Source organism: Diachasmimorpha longicaudata, chromosome 10, assembly GCF_034640455.1.
Source record: "Diachasmimorpha longicaudata isolate KC_UGA_2023 chromosome 10, iyDiaLong2, whole genome shotgun sequence".
Taxonomy (NCBI): Eukaryota; Metazoa; Arthropoda; class Insecta; order Hymenoptera; family Braconidae; genus Diachasmimorpha; species Diachasmimorpha longicaudata.
This window is the reverse complement of record NC_087234.1, coordinates 2330696-2348557: the sequence shown is the minus strand read 5'-3', so window position 1 is coordinate 2348557 and position 17862 is coordinate 2330696. Positions and strand designations below refer to the sequence as shown.

Genomic DNA, 17862 nt, shown 5'->3' with positions numbered 1-17862 from the left:
TCGTAAAAATTCAGAGTCTGATGCAACATTTTCCAGGACGAAGTCCAACGTCGGCAGGAGTCGACTCTATTCGGCTCATCGTTAACCAATCACAATGAATTACCGAAAAATTACTGTGTGGTACAGTAAAAAATAAATAAAGGCCCAATAAAATAAACTCACCGAGATGGGAGTTTTCAAAGATTTCAATCGATTTTTCATTTAACTTCAAATAAAAAATCATAGACCTTGCAATTTTATTGTGCTGTTTAGTTAATTTTACGGTACCACATATTATTAATTACAAAATTTACCGTAGTGATAGAAATTTGTATGTGTGAGTAAAAGATATTCCCATATTCTAGTATTTTGCACTTCGATTCGGCGAGAAATTTTTTTTTTAATTTTTTTGGATTTTTTTGGACATATGGATTTACTTCAGAGATTTGTTGTTTAATCCTATAGCAAATTTATCCCGTTGAGTGATTACCAGTCAATCTTTATTAATTAAAACCTAATTAGAACCTCCGGAAACTATCTCGATCGGAAAATAACCGAGAAATTTCAGCAATTGACTGAAATAACTTCGAAATAAAAAATAATTAAACCTGAAATTATTGTGAGTTGTTGAGCGTGACTGTACCCACAGCAAGATGGCGTAGACTCTCTCTCGAGAGGCAGTTTCCTCACCCCCCACATCGCCCACCCTCTCGCGACAAAACTCCTCCGGATCCTTCTCTCTTCCTCTGCTGGATACCAACGTCAAGTTACCGTTCGTTCGTGCTCGCTTGCCTCGCACAGCGCTTGAGATTTTTTTTTTTTCAACTTTTTTTTTAACCTTCCACTGCTGCGCACGAAGAGAGCGGGAAAAAGTCGGGAGTAAAAGCGAGAGGTACAAGTGAGGGGAAAAAAATTGAGTGAAAAATGTGTAAGGTAGAGTGGAACGCGGAAATTTTCGCCGGAATTTTCCGATACACTTCCCGGACATTTTTCAACCCATTTAATTTCCATTGAAAGTTCACCATTATTTGTTGGAAATTTTGAAATGTCTGGGAGTATTAGTGATAGCGTTTAGCGATTACGGAGTCGATTGGTAAATTTTACGAGCTCAGAGAGGAATATTCGGTGAAAATGCCGCACGTTTCGCTCACCGATTACGGAATTGACTGGGAAAGTTTTGGAATTCAGATAAAAATGAGAAAACTTTCAGGAAAAATTCCGTGACAATTCCGTCAAATTTCCTACAACTGCACGTGACTCTAAAATTTATGAAACCATGCGGAATTTTAAGTGAATAGTTCTCTCCCTGCGGATAAAAATTACGCAACTGTCGGGAGAAAAGAAATTCTGATGAAATAAAATACGAACTTTCATTGAATACATTTCTCCCTGTGGGTGCAATTTTCGTCTTCGGCTATTTAAAATTCGGGGATTTCACAGAATTGAAAGAGTTCAAATCAATCTGAAACTGTTTATGAAAATTACGTGTCGGTTCGGTCATCTGCCAGTCGAAACAAAATTCAGTAAACATTACGGAACAGTTACAAATTATTAAAACTGCGTAACTCTTCCCTAATTTTTACCACATATTATTTTAACTTGCAGATTACGAAACGAACGTAATTTTTCAAGAATTTTTCTGTCCGTGTGCGTCGGTAAATGTTACCCTAAATCGACGCTACATTTTAATGCCAATTACATTGATTACACTGACTTTCATTAACGTTAGACGGTCCTGATTAGTCCAGAAGTGTAATCAGCCTGTCAGCAATTTTGCACTATTGATTACACTGATAAAAAAAATGCAGTAGACGGAGAATAAAATCCTTAACAAATTACGTGCTGGTTCCGTAATCTGCCAATCAAAAAAATATTCAGTAAAAATTACGGAACAGGCGCGTAATTTTTAAAGAATTTTACTCTCCATATGCAATACAACTGGGCCCCACCACTTCAGCCAATTAAAAAGCAAAAAAAAAAAAATTCCTCAACACTCCGAAAAACATTGTCCTCTCTCCTTCGATTTGTTAAACTCAATTACCTGAAGTTGCGCTACAATAACAAGGGTGTAAATGTTTACAATTGTCCCCCCCCCCCCCAAAACGAACCGCCCACTCCGACAGAGGCGGAGATCGGCAATTGCACGTATCGTTGGTCACGATCAAGATAAAACGTGCCGTGCGGCGTAAACAAAGGCGTCCGGTAGACGAATTGTAATCGAGGTTGTATTATTCGTTCTATTAGAAAGGGCCGGCTATTTTCTCTTTTTTACCCCGAGGCAAAATAGTGTTTAGAGGGCTAACAAGTAAATTATGGGGGCCCGAGCGTTACGATCGGTCTCAAGATACCTTTTTCCTGCCATTTCAATAGGTCGCAGTGATTTTTTTTTTCTCTCCCTCTCCTTAATACCCTAAACGATCAAAACGCGACACTTTTTCGATACAAATAACACGCATTCAAAAGTTCCTGATCATTATCTGATTTTTATCCATCATTTGGTGCATCATTTTAATGGCGCATTAATGTTTCACGACTGTTTTGTGTTGGGATTTTCAGACAGGGCTTTTATTGACGAATTCTCGATGACAGTTTTTTTTTTCCTTTTCAGGGTGGAAAGCGCATGGTTATGCGGGATCTACTGGAGACGTGCTGATGCATATGGCACTTGGGAATTTTTATTCTCACGAACAGCGGGAAATGTATTGGAGATATAATTTAAGGCAGGATAATGTGCTTCAATACTCGATTTTCGTGCTGAGAATAATTGTATTGCGGAATAAATAAAAATAAAGATAAAAGAATATTCGCGAAATGGCATATAAACGAAGAGGTGAAAAACTCACAAAAAAAAAAAACAATACTAAAAGGTCCAATTGAAAAAAAACAAAACTAGTTTGGTTGACACGCTGGTAGAAGATGGTGAATGGCCAACAGTGGGCCGACACTCGGCCGACATTGGGAGGTAATGTTGGGCGATCGTCGGCCGACTGTCGGCGATGCTTTGTCGCGGTCTAGAGCACCAAAGAATCAAATAGGAAAGTGTCGGTGTAAAAAAAACAGAACAATAGAAAGGTAAATATCAAAGGCCAATAAAATAAACTGATCTAGATAGGAATTTGTAAAATATCTCTATCGATTTGTCAGTTAACCTCAGATAAAAAAAATTGGGCTTCAAATTTTCTAATGCTGTTTAGTCAATTGTATGGAGCCACATATAATTAATTATGAAATTTGCGGTATTTATAGAAATTGTTATGTGTGAGTAGAAGACATGCGATTGCACAGACTTTTCTCTTCGTGTGATAAAACCGTCTGCATAAAATGAAAATTTGCCTGAATTTTGAATATATTGAGTTGTTTAGGCACCTGCTCGTCCGAACGTCAGTCAAATTTTTATTTCGTTCAGACATTTCTGGCGTCGGAAGTTCTTTGAAGGAGAAATAAATGGAGGAAATGTATGTTTTACCTGGTTCTGGGCGTTCTGCTCGGCCATCGCCTTCTCCTTCGCTTGTCTTTTGCACTTGTACCGGTGATTTTGAAACCAAATTTTGACCTGCAATAAATTTAAAACAATTATCGACTGTCGTAGAGCTGCAAAATCAGATACAATTATTTTGGGGGATCAGATGGAGAGAAATTCTCGATGAAAATTACCCTACCCTGATTAACCCACCTACCCAACCCTAATTAATGTGAAAGTAGGTCATGTGTTAATGAGGTGATAGATGACTTCTGTTATCTATTAGAATACAACGAATTTAATAAAAACATTTAAAAAATTACTTTTGCCTTGAATTCCACAGCGAAAATCATTCAGCTATTTCAACCCGAAATTCGGTTCCCAGGTAAGAGCCGCGTTGTTTTTGTAGGACTGACGTTTCTGACAAGCATCAACGTCCTTATAACGCCCTCCCAAAGCCACGTAATCCATCCCTAAACGTCTGGATTTTTCCATGTTATTTTTACCCCTCAAATAAAACGTAAAGTTGAATGATTCCACGAATTTTATAATTTTCAGTTAAATCCCGAAAATTTTTCAATGAAAATTTCAATAACTTTGACCTCTTCCCTTTCCCCGAGTACCGATGAGGGGTGAAAAAAAAATGAAGGACGAGAGTTCAACCAGTTCAGTTTGAATTTTTTTTTTTTTCGAATCCACTGAGTGCAGGATTTTTTTCCCCGATTTTTTGGGCTCATGGATCAAGCCTTGTCGATTGCTCAAAACCGCTTTTACGGCAATTGAACGCGATTAGGGAGGTCTAGCGTGTGGACAGGGAATCGGATCAGCATCTGCTTATGACAGGGCGGTGTTATAATCCAACATTACGTGAGGAAGAGTACAATGGGTGTAAATGCATCCGCTTTTGTGCGCTCCATGGGAGCCGACGGGAAAAACAATAGCGCTTATACGGCGTTCAATACCATGAACATTGATATTTCATTTTTTTCCGCACACGGAGAGAAAAATTCTTGAAAAATTACGTGCGAGCACGAAGAGAAATTTTTTTTTTAAATTACGTGTTTGTTCCGTAATCTGCCAGTCAACACAGTGTTCCGTAAAAATTACGGAACAGTAACACACTTTTTAACTGAACGTTCCATACTTTTTCTGGTACATTTTGAACTTTTTCCTGGATCTTCACTGAAAAAGTGGGTGACTGTTTCGTAATTTTTACCGAATATTTTTTTGACTGGGGGATTACGGAAGTGGCACGTAATTTTTACCGTAACAAAGCTGTGTTCGGTAAAAATTACGGAACAGTTACGCACTTTTCCAGTGAACTTTCAGGAAAAAGTCCAGAACGTTAGCGAAAATTATGGAACGTTCAGTGAAAAAGTGTTTACTGTTCCGTAATTTTTACTGAACACTATTTTGACTGGCAGATTACGGAACAAACACGTAATTTTTAAACAATTATTCCGTCGGTGCATGATAAATGTATTTTTTTCAATGCAATTTAACCTCTCGTACTTTAAATTTTCCTACGTCACACGTGAAATTGTCAAATAAACGGCGTATGGTCTTGTAACGTAATGTTCCCCAGCAATTTTGACTGCAGTAGCATTTTTGAAACTACTAAAATTTTCTTTCCCTCTACGTACGTATTCCACCTCCGCCGTCAGACCAACGAAAAAATTATTTTTCATTTTTCCCCCGTCCAAAAATAAAATAAAAAATGGTAACCCCTCAGGGGCTCCATATGTTGGCGGGTTTTCTGAAGTGGCTGTAACTCGCATTTTTTTTTGCCCCTGTGCCGCGCTCCATTGTCTGAATCCTGGATCTCAAGAACCCCCCACTACCCCAGTAAAAAAAAAAACCTAAAGGGTATGGGCACGTCCGGCCTGGTTAAACGGCCCTCCTCTAATCATTTGAATTTCACGAGCACCCACGCTCCATGAGCAATCCTTTCCCTCCCGAAAACTCGTCACATATGCTCCAGATTACAAATCAAAACCTTAAACTGTGACGTGAAAAAATCGAGGGCTTTTTCACCAGAAATTGTGACATATGTTTAATCCCTGAGAAAGAAAAGTGCAAAATTTATTTTTCGAGGAGGTGAGAAACTGATGGAATTATCGTTATTTGGTCAGTGCCCTCGGACCTTTTCTCTCTGGGGATAAAATTTTTGTTTTTTCAAGGGAAGACCAACTGTAACGTTTCCTCTCGTTTACTTAAGTGCAAACATAACAGATGAGAAATAAGGTGGGAGATCCGGACCTCAATATTGAGAGATCCAACAGGACAGTTTGATCACCAGACGGCAATAGGGAAACATGAACAGAATTGTGTTAAAAAAATTGAAAAAAAAATTGTGGGGGATAAAAGTTAAAATTTCAAGGAAGAAACTCCCTCGGGGCGATAATCAAATATGAAATAAATAAACAGAAAAATTATTTCTAATATTTTCATTCATCTGTATAATTGATTAATTGATTGATTGATTGATTGATTATCCAGTTAATTTTATTACTTTATTGGAAGGACACTTATCATGTGATATCAAATCCTGCCCTATTGATCGTCATTTGAATTTGAAAAATAATCTGAAATTATTTCCGAATTTATATTTTTAAAAATTGTAAATTTTTCCAATTCTCGAATTAAATAGAAAGAACAATTATTATTATTGAATTATTATTGTTGTCTCCCTAAAAAAAAGAATTAATTATTTATTGATTATTTATTCACTTATCTCGTTAGAATTTATTGCAATTGATTCTATCCTTTCTCTGAATTTTGGCTAACTTTTAAAAATTTGATTTGGACGTTTTTTTAATATTTAACAAATATTTGCCAGAGGTATGTGAATTAAGTTTGCCATGTTCGGATCATTTACTGGATCACCATAATACAAAGAATACATAGTGATACATTCGACAACAGAGATGATGAGATTATTAATCCATTAAGAAAAATCTTCTTGAAATTTTCTCTCGTCGTCCACAAATGTCTTGAAACGGCAAAAATAAATATTGACAAAGTTCATGGAAGCATTCAGGCGCCTTCAATCTACCTCTCACAATACACTTAACTTTCGATTAACTCCTGGAACAGGTAATGGGCAAACGAAACCAGCATTCATTCTACCTGCGCATCAGTTCCCAAGAAAAATGAAAAAAAAAAATAGTCTATGCACTAATAGCCCATTAGAATCGTTAAAATTACACGGTTGACTGACTAGCATTTGTAGTCCCTAATTTGCCACCTGGTCGGTCAAATTAATACCTCATGATTGCTAACGAGGACAACAGGTCTGTCGATAAATTATTCTGCTCGTTAATCAGCGCTATCACCTAGTGTTTCACCTCTTGAGATGACAAGTGTGGGGGTGTGTGTTCCACTGGGGAGAAATTGTCATTGAATTGACATCTGGGTACATCCATAAATTTTCGGTCAAACTGATGGATTTTGATCGAGTCAACTCGAATGTCGTTAAGTTTGTTCCCACTTTGGGTTAGTAATGGGTTTACCATTGGTGGGTTTAGCCTTCTTTCTCCCCCTCGAATATATTCTGCCTTCGGGCAATTTAACTTCACCACCCAACTTGCCACACATTAATGACAACGAAGGGGATGTCTGTTGTGACTTGACTAGTCTACCGAGACAATTGTCCTTCAATTCAAAACAAATGTTTTTTTTTCGTAATGTTCATTCTACAAATTTATCCCATCGTTTAATTCCAGAGAAATGATATTTTTATTTTATCAAATTGTTCGTTAAAAAAATTAATTTGTTCATTCTATAATTTTATCTCACTCAATTTTTATCGTGAAAAATTAATTAATTCATTAATTAATTTTATTCCATATTTACTTTATCTTGATGTCATTAAGACGAAAATCTGTGCTTAAATTTTATCCCAATCAGTTCAGTAGTTTCTGAAATTATGACGCTATTTTACAAATTGTTTTTTGAAAATATCCGATGCGCTAATTTCATTACTTTTGTTTTAAATTATTTACCGCAATAATACTGATATCGTCGCATGACCTTATTTCTCCTGAATTAGTTGAACAGTTATGTCAGCTAAATTTATCTCAGCATAATTTATTTTGACTGATTTTCTCGTGAATAATTCACCCAGACCCGAATTATTTAAATTATAAACCTATTGCAAAAATCGCTTGTCGAAACACGACGACTATTTGTATTATTTCACCACCGAGTTGATGAAATGCAAAAACTAGTTGTTAAAATTCACCCTCTCACCCTCACTTTATTCCTGATAATTTGATAAATTAATTACCCCCTCCTTTCGCCCAAAATAATTAAATAAAATTATTTTTGTCATAATAAAACGTTGTCATATTTTACAATATTCTCTTTTGTCCCACATCAAACATTCCATACACGACTTCGCGATAATATTAATTAGATTCATCACAAATGCCAACATTTTTTTAACCCGAAAGATATTATAAGGTTGACGTGTCTTGATTATCGTGACTAATTGAGTCGTGTTGACGGAGCAAAGTGGTCTCAGTCTTTTCCGCATAGTCAACTCGCAAACACAATACTGTTTTTTCACCTCCCCATCCACTTCTTTGTTATTTCAGAGTCGCTCCACTGGACGGGAATGACTTACGGATTAGTTACACGATTTTTTTTTTTATTCCCCCGTAATGTAATCCAGGAGAATGCTTTCATTCAACGTCTTACTCGCCTAGTGCCTTGATATCATCGAGCGTAACTATGAGCAACTGAGCGTTAACTAAAACTCTTTGAACTTGAGCTTTTTTCAGGGATTTTTCTTTTTGCTTCTTCAGGGGATATTTTTTTTTTTCTCTTTTACTTTGACTGAGAAATGCCGCTGAGGCGCCAAAAGACGAGCCCCTCGGGGAAATTCCTCCTGTTTGCGGTTGCAATGTATGCACCCTTCTGCATATGTAACGTCAATGAGCATTTTTGCATAGTTTTGTTTTCATTCATTTCTCTTTCACTCGGTTTGACAAATACCATGGGATGAAAATTCAAGAAAAAAATTTCCATTAATTTCCCTTCACCCAGACCATTCCCCCCCTCCCCTATTCTTCAATAATTACGTAACAATTTGACTTTCACTTGAAGTAAAATAACAAAGAGTTGAACAAAATAAGTGAAATGGACGAAAGGAAAAATACATATATTCAAATAGTAGTTTAAACATTTGATCGACGTGAAGGTTAAGGGAGAAAAGATTGGTCGTTACCTCCAGGGGTTTGTGAAACGGCAAAGGCTAAGGGAGTATATATACAAGGGAGAGGGGAGGGGGGAGAGGGGGAATTGGGTGGTACGTAAATCCATTACTATGATTATTATCCTCGTGTGTACGATCGCAAAAGGAGTATATTCCATATCCGTTTTAGCCGCAGCTTCTGCACTTCCATAGAGTCCCTTTTCTATGTACTCTTATTCCCAAAGTCTCTCTCCCCTTCTCACTCGCTCTATAGAAAAATAATTTTGTGTGCACAGCCTATCCTCACCCTCGTCTCTCATTCTCCATCGGCTTTGCTATAAAATTCTCACTCAATTGATGGGAATAAAAGATTTTTGAAAAGCTCAATTATTTCGATTTTACTGTATACCTATCACGTATTCTTGATTATTTTTTGTGATTGTTGTTAGTTGGACGGTTCTTCGGTAACAGACGATGAAAATTAATTAGTGAATATTACTGGGGTCACATGTGAGGAGCGTAGAGTAACACAGAGTGATTTATTTAATATGTGATGTTTACTATGTTTCATGGTAATGACTACTATGCTCTGCAATAATGCTTACTATATACCTCAGTAATGCCCACTATGATCCACAGTCTATTACGATCCATAGTAACGTCTACTCTGCTCCACAGTAACGTTTACTATTATTCACAATAGTGCATACTATAATATCAGAGTAATATCTACTATGCTCCACAGTAGTCTTTACTATACTCCACAGTAACGTCTACTATAATTCACAATAATGCTTACTATACACCCCAGTAACGCCCACTATGATCCACAACTATGCTTACTACATTTCATAGTCACATCAACGACATTCCCCAACAACACCACCATCCTCCACAATAACCATAGTTAATCACCACTATGCAACCCCACAATCACACATATATCCCTAACAATAGTTATAAAACTTCGGAAGCCCTCGCTATCTGTCGATTTTGGTAATATACAAAGGTCATACGCTATTTCATTTTCTCGATATAATTTCTATTGAAACAAAAAAAAATCCACATATTGGAAAGGGATGAAAATTACTCTGGCGGTATAATTTCCCTCTAATGCCCCACTCGAAAAGCAGCTGGCTTTTCAGCCAATGACAGAGCGACGGTACCCTGCACAAATTTTTTTTTTTTTTTTTTTTTATTCTCTCCTTTTTATTCTGTCTCTTCTGCTTTTACCCGAACCCTCTGTCTCTTCCATGCGCGCGCGCCGTTACCACTCTCTGTCGTTTCGGGCAACAGTAGCGATAATAATAACAACTACGTTAACAATACGAGGAGTGGCTGGCCAGTAACAATGGAATACTGCACTTAGATGTAACAATGCGACGACAAAATGGAGGGAGGCATCTGTGTACCGTGATATCGGGCCTTCCGGATGATATTGTGGTGAGGTGGTTGGGGGGGGGGGGGGGGAGGGAGGGGAGGGGATTATATGTCCTGGTGCCATTTGTCACTTTTTGATTGATCGCACGTGTTATTTCATATTAATGAAATTAACACTTTTTCAGGGAAGAATTCTGTAGGAAAGGGGTAAATCGGTGTGAGGTAATTTATTGTTGAGTTTGTTTGCGGGGAAATATTGTAAAAATTAACGAAATTGGCTGAATTATCACGATGTGGGGAGAAATATTGAGTGAAAATTAGGGTGAAAGTGCGGTTGTCGGGTGATAAGGAAGGTCCGATAAAAATGAGTGAGGGTTGAGTTAAAAATATGGAATGATCGGTAAAAATTAGGTAACGGGGTGCGTTGTATTTAGGGGGTGTTTCGGATGTTTTAGGGGACATTTGGTAGTTTTTAACAGACTTTTATCAGGGAGAGAAAAATTGTTTGAATGTTGTGGGCTTGTTTCGTAATCTGTGAGATAAAAGAGGGTTCAGAAAAAATTACGAAACGGTTACGCATTTTTTCATTTAGTGTCCTATGGTTTTTCTGTACGGCGAGAAATATTTTGTGAAATTTACGGAATTCGCGGTTCGCTAATTGATTACGGAATCGAGGGGGAATTTATTCTAGTGGTGGAATCAAGTTAATTCTAATTTAGAGCCAAAATCTATTCTCTTGTAGCAACTAATCAGTTCTATCAGTTTATTTTCAAAATTATTGAACCATTCGATATAAATTAAATAAATAAATTTCCCCCTCGATTCCGTAATCAAGGGGGAAATTTATCGTGATAGTATCGTAATTTTTGACAGTCGATTCAACTAAAAATTACTGAACTTTCAGGAAAAATTCTGTGGTAATTCCGTAAAATTTATGAAAATCGTATTTCGCTCCAGAATTCCGAAAAAACGAAACTTTTCTTAAATATTCAACTAAGTGTAGAAAGTTTTGAATTTTTTCCTGTAAATTCACTGAAAAAGTGCGTAACTGTTCCCTAATCTGGACCGAATATTATTTTGACTGACTAATAACGTAACAGGCGCGTAATTTTTCAAGAAATTCCCTCCCATTCATCGCGTCATTTTAATTGAACTATTTCCCTTCGCGTGAGATAATCAAAATGATAAAAATCGGCTAATTCGCGGCATTTGCCAGCAGTATGCAAATTTCCCTCACCCGTTCAAACAAACATGTCACCCAATTTTTCAGTAATTGATGCTTTCACTCTGAATCCGACGGAATAATTGCCGAGCCACTCATTGCTCGCATCCTGGGGTCTCCCCCACGTCTGTCTCTTGTCTGAGGCATCACGTCACGTCTGATTCGTCACAGACTGAAACATACGCACTCGTTGTATCGCCCGACATTCTGGGTGTCCACTCCGAACAAGACCGAAATGATTGCAATCAGGACTGAATTCCTGATAACGAGCGATCAGAAAAAAATCGGGAAATGGGGAGTGAGATTGAGCTTTTCGTCAGTCGCAAACTTCCGGAGACAAATAGACGCGAAACGAGACCCTCGGAAGTGTTATAATACATATACCCGTTCTATGGGCCACTATCCTTCATGGAAGTACTCAGAATAGGGTCTTCCAAGTAACAACTAGTGCTCAAGTGCATTCGATGTCAGCTGACAAAAAAAAAAGGGGGAGCGACATCAACCAGACGTCATAACAAGCGTCACTCGCATTTATCTGCACATTTATCTCGCTGTATCGTAAATTTATCAGATAAACAAATCGTTTCACGTTGTTTGGACTGATGAAGGTTGGAAAAGTGAAATGAGAATGGAAAATTGAGTGGAGGGGGTGGAGGGAGAAGTGGAAAACTCGAGGCAAGCACAGTTGGAGGATCGTCTTTGAATTAATGAGCGGTGTCGATGTAACGGATCTCATCGAGGAGTCAATGTGAAGTATCTATCCTTCACTCGAATGTACTTCACCCTGGTACCTCTTACTCTCTCTCGCTCTCTCTCTCTCTCTCTCGTGTTGGAGATTTCAAGATGTGAATTCATTTTCGGGGAGAGTAAACTGCGATTTTTGGTAAACGATTCAACAGTGAAAACTATTGCACGAACTTCACACATTTTTTGGGGAGAAATATAACGAACATTTGCTTGAACTTGAATGTCAAGTCAATTTAAATTTATTAAATATTCGTTAATTATTATCGAATGAACCTTTGGTGGAATGAAATTAATTCTAAGGAACAACCAAAATCCATTCTCTTATGGCAACTGATCAGTTCTATCGGTGTTATTTCAAAATTATTGAGCCAATGGATATCGGAGTGACCACTCCCCCCTCCCCATCCCGCCCCTCTCGAAACTATTTTAGAAAGAAGTGTCAAACCGAGTCAATCGATTGTTCTATAACTACACCGACAGAACGATTCATTGATTCCCACCGAAGTTTCTTAAGTATTAACGAATGGTACGGGGAGAGAAAAATTATTGAAAAATTACGTGTCTTAACAATATTCGGTAGAAATTACGGAACAGTTACGCACTTTTTCAGTGAATTTACAGGAAAAGTGCAAAATGTTCAAGAAAAAGTATTGAACGTTCAGTGAAAAAATGGGTAACTGTTTCGTAATTTTGACTGGATACTCGGGGAGAAAATTTCTTGACAAATTACGGACCGATTCCGTAATCTGCCGGTAAAAATTATGGAACAGTTATGCATTTATTCACTGAACATTCCACATTTTTTCTGGAACGTTTTGGACTTTTTTCTGAAAATTCATTGAAAAAGTGCGTAACTATTCTGTTATTTTTACAGAATATTGTTTTGACTGGCAGATTACGGGCCAGGTACGTAATTCTCAAAGAATTTATCTCTCCGTGTAATAGTTACGCGAAAGCTCCGTGATTCCCGAGTGAAAACGAAGGTGCGATAAAAACTACGAAAGTTCCGACAAAAAGTACAAAATAGTCCGTAAAAATGACCTAAGGACGGTCATTGTACGGAATAGTCCGTAAATCATTTTACGGAATAGTCCGTAAATCATTTTACGAAATAGTCCGTAAAATGACCTTCCGCATTACTAACACAGACGCCGCGGTACAATAGAAATATCGAATGCCCCCATTCACTCATTCTTTTTATCGATTTATAATATAATTATTGTGCAAAAATCTTCAATAATTCCAAATACTCCGCCCCTATTCGATCCTCGAATCAATATCCCCGAAATTCATCAGTGATTTACCCCGCATTACTAAACCAAATGACGTGCTACAATCAAAATATCGAACCATTCACCATTCGATCATTCATTTTATCGTGTACCAAAAATACCCGATCGCATTAATCCTTCACCACACTTCAAACACCCCATAAAAAACTATCCCAGTAAATTTCAATGGATTCGATAATTCCACCCAGACCATCCCCCATCGATCCTCCCCCAAATATTCCCGGAATTCATCCTCGATTCAGGTACCAATGATCAGATCGATCGAATTAGTTCGCTACCTGTCTGTACATTCGTCTGCTGGTCTTCACATGCCATCAGCCACCCACCCCAGCAATTAATCCGACCGTCTGTAATTGATCCTCGATGCCCGAAGAGGGGCCAGTCCTCAAACCTATCGTATTACCTAATATCGCTGACTACACACAGTTGAAGAACCTTTGAACACTGACAATCTCTGTCGCATCCCAGGTAGGAAAAAACGAATGGGCCAACCTTGGTACAAGCACGGCCGCCGAGCTGCCGTAGCTCGGCACCCGGGCTCCAGCCAAACTCGCGCCGAACTTGGCTAGACCCTGGGATGATAACACGGGGCCAGGCCTGGGACCGAACTTTGGCCAGACTTCGGTCGCCGTACTTTGGCCGCACTCTGGGCTTACCATTCGGCCCGAAATTGGCCCAGGCCTGTTGCCGAACTTTGGCCGCACTCTGGGCTTACCATTCGGCCCGAAATTGGCCCAGACCTATTGCCGAACTTTGGCCGCATTCTGGGCTGACCATTCGGCCCGAAATTGGCCCAGATTTACGACCAGAGCTGTGGCCAGGCTCCAACCGTTGCCTGTATTGGGTTCAGAATCACCAATAAATATATGAACGGTATATCTGATAAGCAGACATGTATTTATTACCTTCAACATTATACAGAAAACAGTTTTATTATGTGACAAAACTTATATTTAAATTTATTAAATCTATTGACAAAAAAACTCAGCCAATCAAAAACTTTTTTCCTCCTATCGACATAGTACATGTTTTCATCCGATTTTGGTTGAACAGTTAAAGATATGCAGTGTTTGTATCTCCAATTTTCATGAAAGATAATCACAACTATGAGATTTTTCCGCGAACAGAATATGAAAACTCAAAAAAATGATTGCAGGTATAAATTGTAGAAAAATCTTTTGTGGATTATTTTCATCCGCTTTTAAAATAAATAATCTACGTAGATCATTTGAATCCGAAATTTAATACGACATACCATATTAAGTCTTAATAAACTCTCTCTTACAATCTAATAATATTAGCAGTCAGTCTTCAGAATTCGAAGATTGTATTAACAAAATATCCAACAAAATAACGCACCAATGTTATTTTTTAAATTAGTAGTTTAGAATTGATAAATTATCGTGCTTCAATTCAAGCATGAAAACAGTCATTATAATAGCAATATTATGGATAATTTATTCCGCTATGGATGATAAGAATTAATTCTTATATCCATAGACAATTGCTGATACGAATTATCCTGATAAGAATTATTTTTTCATCTCGGAAAGACGTCCTTTTTTTACAATAATGTCTTCTCCATCTGCAACTCCGGAACACAGAATGATATTTAGTTGCATTGATTGTGTGCTAGTTCTATATAATATTGCTTATTATATTCACTCTTTCAAACAAACTTAGAAATATAAAAAAGTCTTGGATAGGATTACATATAACTAATTAATTTCAACCCTTAAATTTGAAATCTTTGGGGAATATGGACGCAGTCCGATTGTGAAACTTCAACCTTATAAATATTATTTGACTTGAATCACCAAATACTGAAAACAGCTCTCAATGGCTGAAATTACTTTCATTAGAATTTTTCTTAAAAATTAAAAATCCACTTATTATTTTTCCCTTTAAACTTTTGGACATAATATTTAATCCCTGAACCAACAACGGATATTTATTCCCGTGATCTAACTTATGAGGAAATGACATAGAAAATACTTTATTATGCTAAGATACATCACATTTTCCAATTGTTATTTCCATCTTCTGGATTTCCGACCTCGCCAGGAGAAATATAATAAATATAATTAATACTTCAATGACAGCCGAATACTAAACAATATTCATATATTAATATATATTAATTTATATATTAATTTTATTTATTGTATTTTTATTGAAATTGGCCAAATTTCCTTCTTAGCATTCCGGTATACCTGCATACCGTCAATATGAACCAGAAGAGAAATGTCGTTTTCTCGATAAATTTGAGTTGAAATTATTTTTCTGAGTCCCGAGGCGATTCCCAAATAAATGAATTCACCTGGAATCTCATGAACTCCTCTCATGGTTGTTAGGTGTCTGCAATGGGGAGTTTGCAAAAGCTGCCGTGTAGTCTTGGGTATTGATGTGTAACCTTCACTTCTTAAAATGGCTAACAATTCATCGATTGCTTCTGCTGTTGTAGCTCTTCTGAATTTCACTGCCCATTGATTAATTTTTTGCTCCATTCCCCGCGGTTCCAATTTGTCCAGAGTTTGTGTATTCTTGTCTCCAATGCTGTCAGTGAATACTTTGTTGAAATCATTGTCAATGTCATCTGAATCACCATCACAACCTGAGCCCCCAAGAATTGGTTCATCCCTGTCTCCAACGCTGCTATTGGATTCACTGATGCAATCATTAAGATGCTTATACGAGCCACAATCACCATCACCACCCGACCAACTATCACCACAAGCACTAGCATTATCATCGAGATGTCGAACATCGACATCTCCACTAATTTGATCCACAATAGATCCACTACGGATAGTTATTTCATTGGCTGTTGGCAAACTAACCTCTTCCTCATCGGCATTATTGCGTTCACTGTAATCCGGAGTTTTTTCTTTAGCGCCTTCTACGTTTACAGATTCTTTTTTCTTCAGTTGATGAAAATGTCTGTATTTTTTAACCCGTGAATATGAACTCTGAGACATATTACAATAGTAAAAGAGTAATATTAAAATAATAAATTGCCGCACACGACACTCATGTCTACTGCCACAATCAGACTACTCAACACGCCATCTTACGGGCTGTTGTCATAGAATGTGTGGTATACGGTGATATCCACGCATATTTTCCCCTGAAATAGTATGTTCAGAAGAAATAATGGTACCTTCGGAAGAAGGAGAATCAAAGGACGAAAAATTTAGTGAAGGAACATTCCCCATGAGAATTCAATTTTTGGAATGCTGTTCCATATGGGACCCAAGCCTGGCAAACCATGCCCCTTGTCTGCCTGGCCATGTCTCGGGGCAAGCTTGGTGACCCAAGCCTGGCAAGCCATGCTCTTTACCAGTCTGGCCATACCTCGGGTCAAGCGTGGTTGCCCAAGCCCGGCAAACCGTGCTCTTTGCCAGTCTGGCCATACCACGGGCCAAGCTTAGTGACCCAAGCCTGGCAAGCCATGCTCTTTGCCGGTCTGGCCATGCCTCGGGCCAAGCTTGGTGGCCCAGATCTGGCAAGCCAGTCTCGTGCCAGACCTGGCCCGTTTCGTGGACATTGGCATTTCCTACCTGGGATTGTCCCATCACAGGTGTCTATTAAACCTGAATTATCATTGTCCCTGTGATACTTTGTGAATATCCCTGTGCCCAGGTAATTGTCAAAGTGAAATACTTGATGAGATGAAAGGGTACGTAGGGACAAATATAATAATAAATTCAGTGTAATGTCTTACCTGGGTGGGTGTCAGATGAATGAGTGAGGCAAGATGCTCTCGCTCAGGCGCGCTGAGGTACTTTTGCTGCTTGAACCGCCTCTCAAGCTCGTAAACCTGTGCCTGTGTGAATAGTACACGTCGTTTTCTTCGCTGCGCCAGAGGGAATTGCATAGTACCAACACCCATACCAACACCAACACCAACAGCAACGCCAACGCCCATACCCGATGATTTACCAACGTCGGCCATCGACTGGCCGACTGAACACGCTGCCATATTACCACCCCCAGCAGCACCCATCAGTCTCGATACTGCGTAACATATTTTTTTGAAACAAAAATACATTTATTATTACTATTGTATTGATAATGTCAGTAATTAACCTCATTTGCATTATTCAAATGCATTTTTTTACGCTGACAGAGGGATTCCTTAATTTGGATTGAGAGTGCTTGAAGTGTGTGGAGAAAAATCGTTTGTTTATAGCTGTTTTCAGTCCATCTCAATATGTTATAGTTTTTATAGTTTGTCTCGAAATAGTACCGAAATGTTTAGAATAGTTTTAATAAATAGAACCAGAAAGGAATGGATGAACAAGGGCTTTTAGTCAAATGGGTCTAGAGGGTGAAATCTTTGGTAAGAGTCAAGTGATCTGGAGACATCATACGACAAAGATATACCTTCTGCGTGCGATAATAAATAATTAAAGTTAATAGTTAAATCGTTTTTATATTATTGAGACAATTCCTATCCATAATCCAATAATTCCGAAGGAAAATACTTAACTACTAACGAATGGTGCAGGTGAAAATGGTCTAATAAATGGTCGTTGACAGTTAACGAATGTTGAATAATTAATTAATCAGATGAATGGTGAAA

At 38.0% G+C, this 17862-nt stretch overlaps 1 protein-coding gene across 3 annotated transcripts in view; it reads right to left on the bottom strand.

Annotated features, from left to right (window-relative positions):
* LOC135167073 (homeobox protein Nkx-2.4-like) overlaps positions 1-17862 on the bottom strand; it is a 32875-nt gene that overhangs the window by 6421 nt on the left and 8592 nt on the right. For 2 of the 3 annotated variants that reach the window (XM_064129926.1, XM_064129927.1), the window contains exons 4-5: positions 17002-17303; positions 3446-3532 (exon numbers count right to left, since the gene is read on the bottom strand). In XM_064129926.1, coding sequence (XP_063985996.1) covers positions 3446-3532; positions 17002-17303 — 389 coding nt within the window. The remainder of the gene's footprint in view (positions 1-3445; positions 3533-17001; positions 17304-17862) is intronic. The other variant, XM_064129928.1, reaches the window with a different exon arrangement.